General features: G+C 42.3%; 1 protein-coding gene across 2 annotated transcripts in view; it reads left to right on the top strand.

Moving 5' to 3' along the window:
* Nucleotides 1-19,916, top strand: part of SLC24A2 (solute carrier family 24 member 2) — a 172,934-nt gene extending 153,018 nt beyond the window's left edge. For both annotated transcript variants that reach the window (XM_077816450.1, XM_077816449.1), the window contains 3 exons: nucleotides 15,153-15,242; nucleotides 16,987-17,153; nucleotides 19,667-19,916. In XM_077816450.1, coding sequence (XP_077672576.1) covers nucleotides 15,153-15,242; nucleotides 16,987-17,153; nucleotides 19,667-19,916 — 507 coding nt within the window. The remainder of the gene's footprint in view (nucleotides 1-15,152; nucleotides 15,243-16,986; nucleotides 17,154-19,666) is intronic.
* Nucleotides 19,917-20,161: the final 245 nt, after the last annotated feature.

Genomic DNA, 20,161 nt, shown 5'->3' with positions numbered 1-20,161 from the left:
TCACTGTTGTTATAAGTTGATGTGTTTTGCACAATGAGATGGTTTCATTGAACAGATTCAAACTTCTCCGTCTTCTTGAACATTTTTAACCCCCTTTGGCATAGTTTTAATATAGTTTAGGATCCCTCTATTTTAAGGCAAAGATGTGATAAAGAACTTTGTGCAGTTTACAAAGCCTAGTGGATTAATGAAAAAGTAGAGTTTGTGATTTTTCAGCAGTTTCACTTGTGGAGAAAATACAACACCAGAATTCTGAAGCAAACATCAACCTTAAACCAAGTAGTAATCTGGGAGGTATCGTTGTGAATGTGTTGCCATTATGTGCATAAATATTTTATGGCACAAAGAGAGAAACTCTTTCTTGTGGGTCTTGATAATTGCATTTCTTGATGTCCACTATGCATTACTTAACACCATAGGAAGTCTACCTTTCAGGAACGCACAGACCACTAACAGTTCCTGTATCCTAGTGTCTCCGAAACAGCAGAAAAGTCTGTGCTTTCTATAAATACTCACTTTAAGAATTAAACATTCAGATTTAGTCAAATAAAATGATTATATATAATAGTGCCACTTTGCATGTCTGAGGCACCTTTCAACTTAGGCTCAAAATACTTTACAAACAAAGGTCCATGTTGCATCACAGCTTCCTCTGGCAACTCATCAACATGGCCAAAGTGCTAACAGGGCTTCTTCTGAGAGCAAACGTCCTGAGGACCCACATGGTTCTCTGATTCGATACCACAAACATACTTTAGCCACCCCTAGTGGCGCTTCAGTCTTCAGGGTGGTTGTACTTCCATCTTTTCATGTTCTCTGTATGTATAAATATCTTCTTACTATATGTTCCATTCTATGCATCTGATGAAGTGAGCTGTAGCCCACGAAAGCTTATGCTCAAATAAATTTGTTAGTCTCTAAGGTGCCACAAGTACTCCTTTTCTTTTTGCTGATACAGACTAACATGGCTGCTACTCTGAAACCTATCAGAAATGAATGCAGCCTCAGCCAGTATTACTATCTGCGCTGATTCCCTGTGAGTTAAAAGATTGATGATGCATGTCCTCCTGACTTGGTCTCTGAGTCTCCTACTTCTTCCCTCCCAGCCCACCCACTTCTCAGTCTCAGATGTTGGACCCTATCAAGAAACATGCACAGGAGAGGGGAATGTGGGACACAATACTAGGGAAACAGCTGACTCTCGCTATCAAAAAAGAGGATTGTAATGTTAAGATGATACTGTCTGCCCACGAATGTCAGGGGAACAATCAGATCCTTAGGGCATGTCTACACTACAGGTGCTACAGTGGCATCTGTTACCTACATTGACATTAAAACTCCTTACAACTCACCTAGTGGTGGTAGCTAGGTTGATAGAAGAATTGTTGCCTCAACCTAGCTGTGATTAGGTCGACATAACTATGGTGTTCGGGGGTATGAATTTTTCACACACCTGAGAAACATATCTAGGTTGATCTAAATTTTAAGTGTATACCAAGGGTGTAGTTAATTAAGCCCCACAACACCCCTGAGAGGAATGGTACGTAATGCAGGACTCTCCTGGATTTAACAGGGCACAGCAGTTTATGGCAAACTGAAGAAGAGTACTATAGAGAGACAAGGTAGATGAGGTAATATGTTTTACTGGACTTACTTCTGTTGGTGAGAGAGACAAGCTTTCAAGCTTTACAAGCTATACAGAGATCTTCTTAGTTAATTGACACTTCAAGGGTTTTAGGAAGGCAGAATATAATTATCAGAGCCAATACACAGGGGTTAACATGTTTACTTTTACTAAAAAGGCCATTAGATGTCTCTTGACCACAAGTGATCAGAACATTTGATTTACATCCCATCCCAGTGATGGCCCCTCTCTCCTGAACACCGTGCTAAGGTATTGGTGCAGTATTGATTCAAAGGGAAGATTGCCACCTATTGGATTCCTAAAACCACTGCCTGCAGCACTTAGATTTTCCACACAAGTACTGACCCTGCTTAGCTTATCTGACCCTACTTAGCTTGTGACATCTGACAGGGTCACTGCACAGCATGGGCTCGCCCTACAACACAGTACAGTGGAAGATTAAATACTTAAAGCCAAATTCAGTTCTGAGACCAGTGCAGGCAAGTTGTACAGGTCTAACTGAAAGAGGGATTAGGCCTACACAAATCAATTTTTAAAAAACATTTTTTATTTTTAAGATGTTTTAACACAAGTAAAATTAAATTTAAAATGGTCATGAATGCCATCAGTGTGAAATCTAGACAGCTTCAAAAAACGAGTTAAAAGTAGTTTCAGTTATTACATCTGCCCCTGAGTCCCCCAAGGCAATTTACAACCCACATTTGCCTTTTATTTTATTTTATTTTATGTCATTTTGGCTTGTTTGTTTCAAATGTTTTATTAAGGCAAGAAGAAAAATAACCAGAAAAAAACAATATCAAAAGATTAATTACTCCTACGGCATAAATTTCATCATCATTTGGCAGTTATGTCCCTGATTAAGGAGAGAGTTAAGCACATGTCCTATGTTAAGTACAAGTCATCCCATTGAAATACAAAAAATTTAAAAATATTTTCAAATATATTGTTTTCTCTAGTCTTTTTCAGGAACAGTAATCTTAGTTGTTACTTGTTAAACATTTTCACACACAGGTTTGATTCCTAAATATAACTGTCTCTTGAATGCAGTTATATTCATCCTTACTCAGGCAAACTTTCATTAAAAAGAAGTTTAGCCTGAGTAAGGACTAAGTAAAAGCTGAATAAGGTGGATTTAGGAGTTGGCCCAGTTATTTATATTATTTACAATCTTTTGGTTATCACTTTAGGATGAGATCCAGCAGTCTTTCCACATGCAGACCATCCATTAATTTCATCCCGATCTTTGTGTTTGCAGTCACTGAAGGTTGTATATTAATAAAAATGACTGTAATAGTTTGTCATGTCCTCACTCTCTTGTATTTACATATCGAAACGGTAGTAGCTGATAGACTCGTCAAAGCTGAAAAATCAATAGCTGGATTAATGCCTCAGTAAGTGTTTTAATCTCCTCATCTCAGTTCAAAAATATATTTAAAACTTCAAAGAGAGGGGATGCACAAATTTATAAGGGTCTAAATCAGTGTTCTGAATTCTTCCTCCCACCACATTTCCCCTCCCATGCACTGAAAAGCTTCGGTTCAGTGCAAAGAACACAAACTAAAATAAGACTGTCAAATTGTTCTTTGATAAAGATTTCTCAAAAGGCATAAATTTTCAGTTTTCCCATCTGTTTGTGCTCTCATGGTTTTTTCTTTTCGAGTTCAAACAACTATGTTAAAATGTGTTGTTTAATAACATAACAGCATACAGTATGATATAGGTTTCAGTTTTGTATTGGTCTTTGTTTTGCAATCTCATTGACTATTAATATGAATCAGGATGTATAAAGTTATTCACAAAGGATTTCAAATTCTATTCTCAATTACACCTAGACATGGGAAGTGGTGTGCATTGTTTTGAATAAAAATCTCAAACTACCCGAAGCGCTCCTTGTAATCATTTTAGTCATTTGCCTCAAACATTTATATTGTATAACCAGTTGTTAACAAAAACGTTTAATGAAAATCAAAAATCTCATTAATATTCAAGTGACTGTAAAAGTCACGTGAAGGTTTGCATCAGCAGTGCACACGCAAGTTCTGGCCCATTGACAAAAAAAGAATTGATTCCAGTAGGACATACTATATCATAACATAAAGGATGAAGTATAAATGAGTATACTGAAAGTCAAAGGGTGGCAGAAACTAAAGAAGAATTTGATTCACAGAAAGGAATGGCTTGTCACGAATAGCAGGAAACAGAGGCTAATCTTGTATGCAGTTTGTAATCACATGTAGTAATAACTGGAGAGGTAACAGGATGTATCAATGTGACAAACTGTTTACATTGAACATTACTGTGAAAAAATTAACCAGACAGTTGCAGAAACTCTCTATGCCCAGCTGCCTAACTTGTCACAGATGCTTCATTAGCTTGTTTGTGTCTAAAACTCTCTGTCTTACTCCTGCCTGTCACCACCACCCGTACCACCCAAAATAATAGTTGATTATGGTGGTTCAAAGTGCACTTCAGAATTCAGATTTACATGTACAGTGTGAATCAAAGATTTGAGCAAACCTACTGCAACATTCAAATAGATTTTGAAGGCAAACTAAACACTTTGGACACAATTTGCAAATATGATAATTTTAATAGGAAATTCAAATTCCCTATTTGGAGGCTCATGTTGGCACTTAGGCACATAAAATGAGCACTTGTGTGCTAAGTGCAGATTTGAGAGTCCATATAGAGCTTTGTATGTTCTCTGTGGGTGCCCACTTCTGAAAATTGTCCTCCCCTTTCTTCTGGGTGTTTTTCCTTTTCTCCTTTACCTTCCTTTCTAAAATATATTTTAGCTGAGCTGAAGGGGGAAGTATTAATAGTGTTTACCAGCACTAGAGCAAACTACAGTCAGTCCTATAAATCCTTATAGTCTAATGAATGCCAAATTTAGCAAAATTCTCTAACATGAAATATACAATTTTTAATCAATAGGATCCCCGCTGTCTTTGTTTTTTTTTTTTCCTGAATTTTATCCAGTGTACAGATAATGATTTTTTTTTTTTAGAAATATAACTACAGTGGTCTGTATATTAGTTGAAAAGCAGCTCCATAATTAAATCAATAAATGACCCATTTTAATAAACATTTGCTAGCTTAATAAACTGTTTACTTAAGACAACCGCTTATGGAGCTAGACCCATCCTCACTGTAATGCTATTGAAGTAACTGGCAGTACGCTAGGGACTGATTTATTCCATGGGGATTTAGTGGTTGGCTTTTTGTTCAAATGCCTTTATTAATAATAACAATAATAATAGCTAGATGTTGTAGTAATAGTAACTCATATTTGTACAGTGCTTTTCAGCAATAGATCTCAAAGAGCTATACAAAGGATATAAATATAATTATTCCCATTTTACAGATGGGGAAATTGAGAGACAGAGAGGTGAAGTGACTGCCTCAGAGTCACTCACCAAACTAGAGGCAGGGCCAGGAATAAAACCAGGTATCTTGAATCCCAGTCCAGAGCTCAGTCCACTAGACCCTGCCCCCAACTGCCTCCCTCCTTTCCACTCTGAAAAAAGAACAAATAATGAGGCTCAAATTCCACCATGGTGCCAACATGGGGCAAATCGTTATGCCCATCAGTGGCAGATTAGCCACTGGGCCAATGGAGCCTGTGCCCAGGGGCCCCGGCCAATTGGGGGGCCCAGAAAAATAGGTGCCCCTGCACTCTGACCCACTCCACCTGCTGGGCACTCCAGCCGGGGAGCAGGGTCAGGGAGTGCGGGCTTGTCCCGCTCTGACTGTCTGGCACTCCAGCTGGGAAGTGGGGTCGGGGCGTGGCAGCTGGAGTGCCAGGCGGGTGGACTGGGGCAAGCCCCCGCGCCCTGACCCCATTTCCCCAGCAGAAGCATCGGGGGGATTCAGGGGAGACTGCAGGACAAAGGGGTGTGGAGGGGCCCCCATTTGCTCTGGCCCAGGGGCGCACAAAACCCTAATCCACCCCTGGTGGCTGTGCAGAGTCCCATTAACTACACTGAGACTCCATATAAGTGAACATTTCCTTCAACAAATAGAACCATTATCATCTACAGGACGCTGAACAAGGACAAAGGTGTGCCAACACAGACCCAATTTCAGGATTAGAGCCTAAATGAGCAAAATATGATGAATGATAAACTATATCTAATGCCTAGAGTAATAGAGAATAGAGAGTTCGCACAAATAAATGTACATATGAGACAAATATATGAGGTATTAAGATTAAATATAAAATAAAAGCACAGTAATAAAAGTGGGCAAAGGTAAAAAAATCCTTTATTTTTTTGCCAAACAAAGGCTCAATACCTTGCAGGATCAGGCTCTAAGAAACAACACATTTGCTGAAAACATTCTTTGATCATAATCCTATTCATTTTAAGCTCTGATATTTTTCAAAGACCATTAGGAATTCTATACATATGTGCCCCAGGAAAAATATGTGAGCAAAGAAGGCACTATGCAGAAGCAACACCAGTCCAACAAATCTAGATTCACGCAACTAAATTCAGTTGACATCTCTAAGTCGAAATGGCATATTTACTGTATGAACCATGCTTTTTTGATTTGTCCTGTTACCATGACCACAGCAGAGCCAACTGGTAATAAAACTGGGTGCTAATATCTTTATAAAGCAACCATCCCAACAGCTGCATACTCAACTGGAAAGAAATGTTGAGAAACATTGCTGTCTGACAGCTCTGACTATTTCTTCCAGGAAAATTTTTAGAACTGACAGCTCTGCTCGTTCCCAGGAGCTTGTGAATTACTCACATGGATGAATATCCAAAACTTTGACAATAATTACAATCTAATTTTTTTTGAAGATCCAGCCTCAGTAAAAACAGTACTCCCACTCTTTTTTTCAAATTCATCTGTATGCAAATTATTACCATATTTATTGGATTTGTGCATGATTTCAGCTTCTACAATTGGCACAGGCTTTACATTTTGCACTTTTTCAGTTATAATGTTTTCTCTTCTAAAAATAGATAATTAAACTGTAAAGTCTGTTAAAGTTCACATAGCCTTGAACTACTGCTTATCAGCTAATTATAATGGAACAAAATTGGCTCAGACAGTCAGGATGCATGTATGCTATAAAGTTACTGACATAATTCTCAGCTCTGCAGTTTCCTGCATTATGGTTAATTCCTTGTCTGATTTGCATAAACACTATATCATTATTTTACAATAACCATATGGTATGGATAGCCCTGTTCTCTGGTTGACTGACAGCCATTATTGGCCAATAGCGAGAATTTGAATAATTCACAGTATTGTTATTTTTGACAACAAGAATATGCAAATCCCTCTGCTCTGATTGGATCTCCTTTTAAATTCTAAATTTAAATTTTAAATTTTAAAATAGAATTTTAAAGCTGATTGCCAACAACACGCATACCACCTCATCTTCTCGCTGTCTTCAGTTGAAGAAAACACTGCAAACTTACACAAAATAAGAAAATAATCCAAAAAGTTGAAAATACTGAACAAGAAATGGATGTCTTTAAAAAAAAAAAATCCTTTTGAATCATTTGCCCCATTCAGGCTCAGTCCTACTCCCACTGAAGTAAAATTACATATACTCACTGCAGCAGCCAGAAGTGTTGTTTTGACCGTGTTGGTCCCAGGATTTTAGAGAGACACGGTAGGTGAGGTAATACATTGGACCAACTTCCACTGGTGAAAGAAACAAACTTTCAAGCTATGCAAAGCTCTTCTTCAGGCCTGGGAAAGGTATGGAGACCTGGCCTGCATTGGGACTGTACTTTGGTATAGCTATGTTTCTGAGGGGTGTGAAAAATCCACCCCAACCCCCCACCCCCCGCCCCGAGAGACAGCTCTACTGACCTAACCCCTGGTGTAGACCAGCGCTAGGTTGATGGAAAAACTCTTGTGTCAATTTAGCTACCACTTCTCAGGGAGATGGATTACATACACCAGTGGTTTTCAACCCAGGGTCCGCAGACCCCTAGGGGTCCACAGTCTATGTCTCAGGGGGTTCATGAAAGGTTGTCATTCCCATAGAACAGTTGTTTTCAATTTCTGGTCCACAGCCCCATGGGGCATCACACACTATGTCTAAAATTTCCAAAGGCATCCACACCTCCATTCAAAATGTTTTAGGGGTCTGCAAATTAAAAGAGGTTGAAAACCTCCTGTTGGCACCAGTAGCATCTACAGGTACTCCATTTAGCTTGCAGTCACCCACACAAAACAGTCCCTGAATATTGTTCTGCCCCAGGAGAATGCCTGTTCTGCCTAATGTGGGTGGGTTAAGTGGGTTCTGGTCTCTGAGGAGTAATATATAGTAGAACTGGCCTTGAATTTCTGTGAGCTCCCTGAAAAAGAAATCTTTAGACTGACTTAAGCATGCTGAATTGACAATATTCAAAGAGTGCTTGCTCTCTGACTCTAATTGCAGTCATGTTCAGGGAAAGTAATGGGAACATTCAGTACATTTCTGAGCCTAATTTTCTCCCTGCAGTTGGAAATTACTCATATGCCTATGTGGGGAGAACTGTGTTCCAGAGAATGGAGGAACAGAGAGAGGCTGCATGTATTAGACATTTTACATTCTGAAATGATAGTGCAAATGGAAGCTGCAGGATTCGCCTAGGATTTCATGGTTTGATCTGAATGCACTGTCTGAGGAAGTTACTGTTTGGAGAGTTTTGCTAAGCAGGAGAATGGCCAGTAGTTAAGGCTAAGATTTTGTCACAGTTATTTTTAGTGAAAGTCATGGACAGGTCCCAGACAATAAACAGATATTCACAGGGGAGCCCGTGACCTGTCCGTGACTTTACCAAAAATAACCGGTGCCCAGGGATAGGTGGGGAGAGGAATGGAGTCCTATAGGGGTGAGGACTGACAGGCCGAGCCCCCCACCATGGCAGGGGGCACAGCCCCGTCTCCAGCAGCCACAGAGTGGGGCACAGCCATGGGGGCGCACAACCCTTGCTCTGGAGCTGGCCACAGCTGCGGGACAGGGGTGTGCGGCCCCGGCTCTAGCCCCTACCAAGCCCCAGCTGCAGCCAGGGGGGCCACTGCCCTGGGAAGCCACGAGGGGGGTGCAAGGCCCAGCTGCAGCCCCCGCCACAAGCTGCAGGGCAGGGGCTGCAGGGTTCTGGTTCCAGCCCCAGTTGCAGAGCAGGGGCACACAGTCCCACCTCCAGCCCTGGCTTCAGCCCCTGACAGCTGAAGCCAAAGAAGTCATGGAAGTCTGGTAAAGTCACAGAATCCGTGACTGCCGTGACCTCCATGACTAAATCGTAGCCTTACCTGTAGTCCCTGGGCCCAAAAATTAAAAGTGAAGTTAAAAGGACTTTCACAAACAGAAGTGCTATAGAGTCAAGCCACAATTACACACTAGACAGTGGAACCAGTATTCCCAATGGAGAGCACTTACTCACACAAGCAGTCCTATTGATCATTCACATAAGCTTGTAAAACATTACCACTGGCTCATTAAAAATAATCTGATGTGAGCGAGAGCCAAAACAACGAGTGACTTTAAGGAATGTTTGTTGTTTAAAATCTGTCATAGAATCATAGAAGATTAGGGTTGGAAGAGACTTCAGGAGGTCATCTAGGCCAACCCTCTGCTCAAAACAGGACCAAACCCAACTAAATCATCCCAGCCAAGGCGTTGTCAAGCCAGGCCTGTCATAAATATAAAGGGAAGGGTAAACCCCTTTGAAATCCCTCCTGGCCAGGGGAAAGCTCCTCTCACCTGTAAAGGGTTAAGAAGCTAAAGGTAACCTCGCTGGCACCTGACCAAAATGACCAATGAGGGGACAAGATACTTTCAAAAGCTGGGAGGAGGGAGAAAAACAAAGGGTCTGTGTCTGTCTGTATGCTGCTTTTGCCAGGGACAGAACAGGAATGGAGTCTTAGAACTTTTAGTAAGTAATCTAGCTAGGTATGTGTTAGATTATGATTTCTTTAAATGGCTGAGAAAAGAATTGTGCTGAATAGAATAACTATTTCTGTCTGTGTATCTTTTTTGTAACTTAAGGTTTTGCCTAGAGGGGTTCTCTATGTTTTTGAATCTAATTACCCTGTAATATATCTACCATCCTGATTTTACAGGGGGGATTTCTTCATTTCTATTTACTTCTATTTTCTATTAAAAGTCTTCTTGTAAAAAACTGAATGTTTTTTCATTGTTCTCAGATCCAAGGGTTTGGGTCTGTGGTCACCTATGCAAATTGGTGAGGCTTTTTATCCAACATTTCCCAGGAAAGGGGGGGGTGCAAGTGTTGGGAGGATTGTTCATTGTTCTTAAGATCCAAGGGTCTGGGTCTGTAGTCACCTAGGCAAATTGGTGAGGCTTTTTACCAAACCTTGTCCAGGAAGTGGGGTGCAGGGTTTTGGGAAGTATTTTGGGGGGAAAGACGCGTCCAAACAGCTCTTCCCCAGTAACCAGTATTAGTTTGGTGGTGGTAGCGGCCATTCCAAGGACCACGGGTGGAATACTTTGTACCTTGGGGAAGTTTTGACCTAAGCTGGTAAAGATAAGCTTAGGAGGTTTTTCATGCAGGTCCCCACATCTGTACCCTAGAGTTCAGAGTGGGGGAGGAACCTTGACAAGGCCTTAGAAACCTCTAAGGATGGAGATTCCACCACCTCCCTAGGTAACCCATTCCAGTGCTTCACCACCCTCCTAGTGAAATAGTGTTTCCTAATATCCAACCTAGATCTCCCCCACTGCAACTTGCAACCATTGCTCCTTGTTCTGTCATCTGCTACCACTGAGAACAGCTGAGGTCCATCCTCTTTGGAACCTGTCTTCAGGTAGACCACTATCAAATCCCCGCACGCACACACTCTTCTGGAGACTAAATTAGTCTGTTCTCCCAGCCTTTCTTCATAAGTCATGTGCCCCAGCCCCCTAATAATTTTTGTTCCCCTCCGCTGGACTCTCTCCAATTTGTCCACATCCTTTCTGTAGTGCGGGGCCCAAAACTGGATGCAGTACTCCAGATGTGACCTCACCAGTGCTGAATAGAGGGGAATAATCACTTCCCTCCATCTGCTGGCAACACTCCTACTAATGCAGCCCAATATGCCGTTAGCCTTCTTGGCAACAAGGGCACACTGCTGACTCATATCCAGCTTCTCATCCACTGTAGTCCCCAGGTCCTTTTCTGCAGAACTGCCAGTTAGCCAGTTGGTCCCCAGCCTGTAGCTGTGCATGGGATTCTTCCATCCTAAGTGCAGAACTCTGCACTTGTCCTTGTTGAACCTCATCAGATTTCTTTTGGCCCAATCCTCCAATTTGTCTAGGTCATTCTGGACCCTATCCCTACCCTCCAGCGTATCTACCTCCCTTCCTGCCCCCCCAGCTTAGTGTCATCTACGAACTCGCTGAGGGTGCAATCCATCCCATCATCCAGATCATTAATGAAGCTGTTGAACAAAACCAGCCCCAGGACCAACCCCTGGAGCACTCCGCTTGATACTGGCTGCCAGCTAGACATTGAGCTGTTGATCACTACCCATTGAGCCTGACGATCTAGCCAGCTTTCCATCCACCTTATAATCCATTCATCCAATCCATACTTCTTTAACTTGCTGGCAAGAATACTGTGGGAGACCATATCAAAAGCTTTGCTAAAGTCAATGTATATCACATCCACCACTATCCACAGCGCCAGTTATCTCATCATAGAAGGCAGTCAGGTTGGTCAGGCATGACTTGCCCTTGGTGAATCCATGTTGACTGTTCCTGATCACCTTCCTCTCCTTGCAGTGCTTCAAAATGGATTCCTTGAGGACCTGCTCCAAGATTTTTCAAAGGACTGAGGTGAGGCTGACCGGTGTGTAGTTCCCCGGTTCTCCTTCTTCCCTTTTTTAAAGATGGGCACTATATTTGCCTTTTTCCAATTGTCCAGGACCTCCCCCGATCACCACGATTTTTCAAAGATAATGGCCAATGGCTCTGCAATCTCATCAGCCAACTCCCTCAGCACCCTTGAATGCATTAGATCTGGACCCATGGACTTGTGCATGTCCAGCTTTTCTAAATAGTCCTTTTCTAAATAGTCCTGTTCTTTCACCGCTGAGGGCGGCTCACCTCCTCCCCATATTATGCTGCCCTGTGTAGCAGCCTGGCAGCTGACCTTCTCTGTGAAGACCAAGGCAAAAAAGGCATTGAGTACTTCAGCTTTTTCCACATCATCAGTTACTGGGTTGCCTCCCCCATTCAGTAAGGGTTCCACACTTTCCCTGACCTTCTTCTTGTTGCTAACATCCCTGTAGAAACCCTTCTTGTTACCCTTCACATCCCTTGCTAGCTGCAGCTCCAGTTGTGCTTTGACCTTCCTGACTACACCGCTGCATACTCCTCCCTAGTCATCTGTCCAAGTTTCCACTTCTTGTAAGCTTCCTTTTTGTGATTAAACTCACCGAAAGTTTCTCTGTTAAGCCAACCTGGTCGCCTGCCATTTGCTATTCTTTCTGCACATCGGGGTGGTTTGTTCCTGCAGCCTCAATAAGGCTTCTTTAAAATACAGCCAACTCTCCTGGACTACTTTCCCCCTCATATTGGCCTCCCAGGGGATCCTGCCTATCAGTTCCCTGAAGGAGTCTAAGTCTGCTTTTCTGAAGTCCAGGGTCCATATTCTGCTGCTCTCCTTTCTTCCTTTTGTCAGGATCCTGAACTTGACCATCTCATGGTCACTGCTGCCCAGGTTACCACCCAATTCTATTTCCCCTACCAATTCTTTCCTGTTTGTAAGCAGCACGTCAAGAGGAGCATGGCCCTTAGTTGGTTCCTCCTGTACTTGCACCAGGAAGTTGTCCCCAACACTCTCCAGAAACTTCCTGGATTGTCTGTACACTGCTGTATTGCTCTTCCAGCAGATGTCAGGGTGATTGAAGTCCCCCATGAGAACCAGGGCCTGTGATCTGGAAACTTTTGTTAGTTGTCCAGAGAAAGCCTCGTCTACCTCATTCTCCTGGTCTGGTGGTCTATAGCAGGTGGCCACCATGACATCTCCCTTGTTGCTCTCACCTCTAAACTTAACCCAAAGACACTCAACAGGCTTTTCTCCAGTTTCATACTGGAGCTCTGAGCAATCATTCTGCTCTCTTACATATAGTGCAACACCTCCACCTTTTCTCCCCTGCCAGTCCTTCCTGAACAGTTTATACCCATCCATGACAGTGCTCCAGTCATGTGAGTTACCCCACCAAGACTCTATTATTCCAGTCACATCATAGTTCATTGACTGTTCCAGGACTTCCAATTCTTCCTGCTTGTTTCCCAGGCTTCTTGCATTCATGTACAGGCACCTAAGATAACTAGCCGATTGCCCTACTTTCTCAGTTTGAACCAGGCAGCCTCCCCTATTGCACCCTCCTCCTTGTGTTTCCTCCCAGTATCCCACTTCCCCACTTACCGCAGGGCTTAGGTCTCCATCCCCCAGCGAACCCAGTTTAAAGCCCTCCTCACTAAGTTAGCAAGCCTGCCTGAGAAGATGCTCTTCCCTCTCTTCATTAGGTGGATCCCATCTCTTCCTAGCAATCCTTCTACCTTGAACAACATCCCACGGTCAAAGAATCCAAAGCCCTCTTTCCAACACCACCTGCGCAACCACGCATTTACCTCCACAATTCAATGATCCCTACCTGGGACTTTTCCTTCAACGGGGGGATGGACGAGAACACAACTTGAACCTCAAATTCCTTTATGCTTCTTCCCAGAGCCACGTAGTCTGCAGCGACCCACTCAAGGTCATTCTTGGCAGTATCATTGGTGCCCACATGGAGGCATAGGAAGGGGTAGCGGTCCGAGGGCTTGATCAGTCTCAGCAGACACTCCATCACATCCTGAATTCTAGCTCCAGGCAAGCAGCACACTTCTCGAGTTTCTCAGTCTGGATGGAAGATGGATAACTCCATCCCCCTTAAGAGGGAGTCCCTGACCACCACCACCCTTCTCCTCCTCTTGGGAGTGGTGGTCATGGAACCCACATCCGTAGGACAATGCATCTCAGGCCTTCTGGTTGATGGGGTCTCCTTCTGATCCCTTCCCTCAGATGACTGTTCCAAACCATTCTCCACTGTAGTACCTGTGCAGAGAGCCTGAAAACGATTTCTTGCCTCTATCTGCATTGGGGGCACATGGGTTCTTCTCTTCCTTCTTCTTGAGGGCACATGTTGCCAGGGTTCTTCCCCATTCTGCACTGCCCTCTCTGATTTTTCAGCATGCTGTGCCTGCAATACCAAATGCTGAAGCATTCATTCACAATACAAATTTAGTCTCAAGCCATAATTTGATTTACACTGTGATTATTCCAAACGGAATTACAATCAAGATTAACCCTGCCAAACTAGTTAACTTAAGCTCTCCCTTTTAAACAGGTATAACTGGCTTAAAAAGGCAGTGGGGGTGTTGAATGACACTGAAAGGCACAGAGACCAAAATAGGTCATGAATTTTAATATAACCCATTAATTTGTTATGAGAATACTGGTCATTCAAAGCTTGACATTAGTAAAGGAGAAATCCTAATTAAAAATGAATCTGCTTTGGTGTGATACAGCTTTTGGAACTCATTAATGGGCTTCAAAGACATTATTGTGTGTACAGGTTTACCTTTCTTTTATAACAAACCTCTCTACAAAACAAAGCAAAGGGGTTCCACAGTAATGAGTACATCTTAATTGCATCCTACCACATTAATTGAAAATAAAAAGGGTTATTTTTCCAAGCAAAACATGACGAGCTAAAAACTTCAAAATGTACCTCTTTATCGTTCTGGACTGCAGCAACCTTTGTGGTGCTGACTGTACAAAAAATACATTCTCACTATAGAGTTTGTTGGCAAACAGTAACCTTTTATATTAATTGTACCTTGCATATTTTGAGTGTGTGCACATGGCTTTGAGGATGGGGTACTGGCCTGCATTCAGAAGACCTAGTTTCAATTTCCATCTCTAGGCTGCTGGATTACTTTGGGCAAATCACTTAACCTCCCATGCCTCCGTTTCCCCATCTGTAAAACAGGGGTAATGATACTCATTCTTTGAGACCTCAAGGTAAGGACTAGCTTGAATATGAATAACTTTTATTCACAAGAAATCACTTCAAAAGTGGAAAATGGCTCTAAAGAATATCATAGCCTGTTACAGCTGTTTTCCACTTTCAAACTGATTCTTTATGAATAAAAGTTATTTTAGTAAATTCAAAGCCAAGACCATGATTCAGTAAAGCACGGAAGCAAATTTCAGCCTAAGAATATACAAAATGAATGGCAAACCAATATTCACTATTCGGTATGACCAGGTCTGATATTACAATCCTGATGTAGGCTATTTTCCTATTGAAGTCAGTGGGAGGTTTGCCTGTATAAGATCTGCAGGATTAGGGCATGCAGAGGTTCAGCTACTTAACCCTCTTCTAACTTTCTTAGATCACTATGTTTGTCATTTTGAATTTGTTTAGGGACTATATATTCATTGGTCAATATTTAACATAAATGCCCACTATTTCTGTTTTATTTCTCTTTCAGTCCTCCAGGAAATTTTTTCCTGTCACATTCTTTGGAGCAATCACTTGGATAGCAGTTTTTTCTTATTTAATGGTCTGGTGGGCACATCAGGTAAGAGAATGATAATGGTGTGAAATGTAAGCTTTCCAATGTGTCTCAGTTTGTGACTAGTCATTTAGGGCCAGATTCTGCAATCCTACCACATACTGAGTAGCCCCTTATTCTGCAAGCTGGAATGATTCTCAGAGTAAGGTACTACTCAGTGTCTGGAAAGGTGGCCCTGAAAGAGGTGGATTCTTTACACTTTGCTGATAAACATTTGATCATTCTGTTCGCATTAGAACCAGCAACAACCATTCACTGATAGCTATGTAAATAATGCATCTTTGAAAATCTTATATGGGCTATTCCTCTTTAGCCTGGAACTATGATGCAAAGGCCTATATGGGCTTAGCATGTAGACCCCTTCCTCAGTCACTCTGTCCATGACCCCTTTCACCTAACAGTAACATCATAGGGCTTACTTGGAGCAAAGAGTCTTCCAAAGGCCCTGCATGCTTGCTGGGGAGAATTTCATCCTTAACAATAGCCCAGTTCCTGCTGTCCCTCCTCAGGCAAAACTCCCATTGAACTCAATGGAGATTTTTGTCTTTTTGTAGGATTCAGCCCTAATCAAAATACATTTGAGTGAGTTGAATCCTTGTAAAAGTGACCTACAAAATGAAATAGCTTTTCCATAGTGCTGATTTTTATTCATTTTTTCCTGTCTTTTTGCCTGTTTCCGCATTGTTTGTCTAATTTTTAGTGTAATTTTCCTTGGCCTCATATTTTTATTAAGTGTTTCTTCTTGTCTAAAAACCAGAGCTCGGCAAATCATGCAGTGTTCGGTTTCTGAGGGATACACCTGCTGAACCATGTAGCTTGATTCAACCCCTGCAAGCTCCAGTTGAAATTCTATTGTAAACCCTGATATTGCCATTAGTGGGGATGGTTTGCCTTATGAGACTTATAAAGAATTGGTCACACTAGTAATTTCTTATTATTTATCTAATGCAGTAGGTTTAAATGCCACTGTACTTCAGTAAAGCTACACACAACTAAAAGCAAAGTCCCTGCCTGTACAACTTGGAAGCTAAGGGCTGCCCTTAGCTGCTGAAGCCATGGTTGTCAAGGAGGAGGAGTAAAGTTTTATTAGCTGTGTGGTGGGTCCTAGAGCCATCTTACCAGCACAAGGTAGGATGGCTCAGGGTAGAATAAAGCAGTAGGATATGCATTCTGTTGCACCCTTAAAAACAGCAGTGTACATATCCTACTAGCACATCCAGGACCCTGCAAAACATGTTAGCCAGCTGAGGGTCTAACCTCATGCCCATACTGGCGGGAAATGCTCATCTGGGGCTGTGAGGCACTAGCAGACACAATAGCAATGTACTGTCATTAGCACATAGATCTTATGCCCTTCTACCTACAGACCCCTCTCCTCTTACATCCCATGAACATACTCATGCCACTCAGGGCAGAATTTGGCCCTAAAGAAGCAACCAACCACTTCTCCCCATACTGACTGCTTCACTGATAATATAAATATGTTCTTTTTCTCCCTCCTAGCCGTAAGTATTAGGAAAGTCACTCCGTCAGTAGGGTCCTATTGATGATTTAATTCCAAAACTAAAAAATGTCAGGTTCCAAAAACTTGGGAGCATATTCTACTCTCTTTCCATCGGCATACTACCAAAGATTGAGGCTAGAATATACCCCTAAGCGATTTTCCATTTTAACCAAATTTACAGCAAAGAACGCCCATTCCTCTCGTGACCTCTCTGTGTTCTTTTGCACTTTTCTCAATACTTTTTAGGTTGGTGAGACCATTGGGATTAGTGAAGAAATCATGGGATTGACTATGTTAGCTGCAGGCACCTCTATCCCTGACCTAATCACCAGTGTTATTGTGGCACGAAAAGGCCTAGGTGACATGGCAGTATCCAGCTCTGTTGGAAGCAACATCTTTGACATCACAGTGGGGTAAGTACTGCACAGAGATAATTATGGCTAGGTTATGAACACGTACATTGTTTTGTCATAGCGTTGGCGACCATTACTTTCTGTTCTTTTGCATGTAACAGAAACAGAAGATTTCAAAATACAGTATCTTACACGTGCAACATGCTTTACCGTTTTTCTGGATTTGTATCAAGGTTACTGTATAATCAGGTCAAAAGTGAATATTTGTTAAATAAGCTTGTTATAAATCAATTGGATGAGCCTCCAATTTGCTGTGTGTGTGTTTGGTTTGGTTTGTTTGTTTAAGGAACCATTCAGTCAAGTAAATTTCACATTTTAAAAATATTTAAGAATATTGTTGCAGGTGTCATATTTAAAGCATGCTTTGCTTTACTCAGCAGTTTGGGATTTGGTCCCTTTTGTTCACTGTTTCCAAACTACAACTGTCTGTGTGATCAGTGATCATGAATGCTTTTTTGTTCTTGCAGTGCCTGCCCAGCTGTAGTCTGTACCACTGAGTGTTCCACCCTCCAGATAAATCCTGACTAATCCAGACATACAGGCACTGATTCTGTTACTCTAAGGCCCCTTCACATAGTTCTGACAGTGTAAGGAGGCCTTAAAGTGGACAGAAATGGCACACTGAGAATACACTCTGTGCAGGGGGCGTCCCTATAGAGCAAAAGGGTTCTACACCAGCCCTGCTTCCAGCCCCTGGTATAATGGTGATCAGGGGTATGGACAGGTGTAATGCATTGTTTGCCCCCATCGGGACCACAGGAAGCTGAGCACAAGTTAAAGGCTCCTTGAAGCTGTTTTAACTTACATCAGGGCCAGGCAGGTTCCTGGCTGCCTCAGAATACAGGATGTGGGGGAGGGGGTTAAAGTCACCTTTGCCCCCCCATCTCTGCCCTAAGAATAAGAACTGAGAATCTGGCCACCTCTAATAGCACCATCCCCAAAGTTATTTGTTTGCCGTCAGATGTCAGCAGGAGGAGATTTCACATTATATTTTTGATAATCAGATTGATTCTAATGTGAAAATAGCAGGTTATTGAGCCAAATGCTCCTCTCATTGATGTCCTCCGGTTCAACGTCACTGATATCAACTGAGTTACACCAGCATTGCTGAGGAAAGAATATGACCCATAAAGTGTAGTTTCTTTTAACAAGATAAAGTGCTGTCATGGAAGAAACTTAAAATTGTATGAGTGGAGACTATACAAACCGTGGGATTGAGTCGTCGCCATACAAGAACTTCCATTTCTGTACTGACTCATAGGAACAAACATATACCACCATTCCCCACTAAGTGTTTTGGGTAAAATTATAGTTAATGCAGGGTAAGAGGCACAATCCTCTTCCCCACACCTCCAGATGAGTACATATAAAAGGCCAAATTCTGCTTTTTGCAGTTCAATGGGACATTCCTATGTTGTTGCACACTCACTTTCTGGCATGTGAAGTGTTTTGCTAAAAAATTCTGGAAAGTCTTTAGGCAGATCCTTGTCCCGTAAAATGTGCTGTGTATCAGACCCCTGACAAACAGCATACTGAAGCTGAGAGTATTTGGCTGATAGAATATTACCCTGTCACAGGAGGAAGCAGGTGGGAAAACAGCAGCGCAGAGTCAGTGTGACCTATCCTTGAGATAACGATGTTTTGAGAAGTGAAAGTGAGAAAATGCTGGATTAGACAGGACATAATATAAACAAAATGTAGATGTTTTCAATTAATGCGTGCCACAAAAGAGTATAAATGCTTGTGTGATATTGCTTGTATTTCAGAGAAACTGAAGCAGAGATGCTCTCTGTCAGCTGTATTCTTCCCTTGCAATTGCTCGGATAAAGCTGTCTCTGATTTTGTTGCTTCCAAAATAAGAGTGAAGACTCTGTTTTCTTCCACACAAGTTATGAGAGCCTGGTCCTTCACCCTTTGTGGAGTCTTGTGATTGGAATAGCCTGAGTGGGGATCAGAGAGAAGATTGGGGGAAATGATAAAAGAGAGTCAAGAAAGTATAGGAGAACATGGGAGCATGGAGAACTCATTTACCTTAATTCCCTGCCCACTCATCAGCTGCAGACCTCCCAACAGTGGAGAGGGCAGCAGAAAAGTAGTGGTAACTATTTATATTTTGGAAGTGCCCAAAGGACTGCATTGTGTTAGGTGCTGTGCAGGCACAAAAAATAGGCAATCCCATTCTCCTCACCACTTTGTACACTGGGCCCAATCTTCTGCAACCTGCCAATTTGTGCCTTGGCCTCTGCTGGAGGTTGCTGCTGAGAAACAGGGTGTGTGTCGGCCTAGTCACACCTGCTGCTCAGCCCAGTCTAGTCCCTCCCCCAGGACCCAGTACAGAATTGTTCTCTTTAGTATGTTACCTAATGCCGCTCTTATTGTGTCCCTGCACTAGCTTATCAGATGGGCTTCGTTATGTTTAAATCAACAGCTTCATGTTGAAGTACCTCCAGAGCATTCTTAATACCACTTTTTGTTTCTCTATGGCATTTCCAATTTCTCTTTGTGTTTTTCAGCCTTCCCTTTCCATGGCTCATGTATGCTGCAATTAACAGCTTCGCCCCAGTGACTGTCAGCAGCAATGGATTGTTCTGTGCTATTGTCCTCCTCTTCATTATGCTACTCTTTGTCATCCTCTCCATTGCGCTCTGCAAGTGGAGGATGAATAAATTCTTGGGCTTCACCATGTTTGGTCTCTATTTCATATTCCTGATCGTCAGTGTCCTTCTGGAGGACAAAGTAATCTTGTGCCCCGTCTCCATCTAGTAGAAAGTGCCGTTTCTCGAACAAAAGAAATATCTGCAATGGACAGCGTCCCCTGAGAAAAAACAGTGGATCCACAACCCTTACAAAAATAAATAAATACAGAGGATAAAAAGGGCTGGATTTGAAGTGGAAAAATTATTCGGCTGATGCATTTGCTATTGAACAAAACAGTTACATGTAAGAGGTGAGATCAGCTACCTTTAGTCTTCTTTGCATGTCACTTGGAAGATCTCACTGTTCACTGA

Source organism: Eretmochelys imbricata, chromosome 5 (assembly GCF_965152235.1).
Source record: "Eretmochelys imbricata isolate rEreImb1 chromosome 5, rEreImb1.hap1, whole genome shotgun sequence".
Classification (NCBI taxonomy): Eukaryota; Metazoa; Chordata; order Testudines; family Cheloniidae; genus Eretmochelys; species Eretmochelys imbricata.
This window is presented reverse-complemented; position numbering and strand designations above follow the sequence as displayed.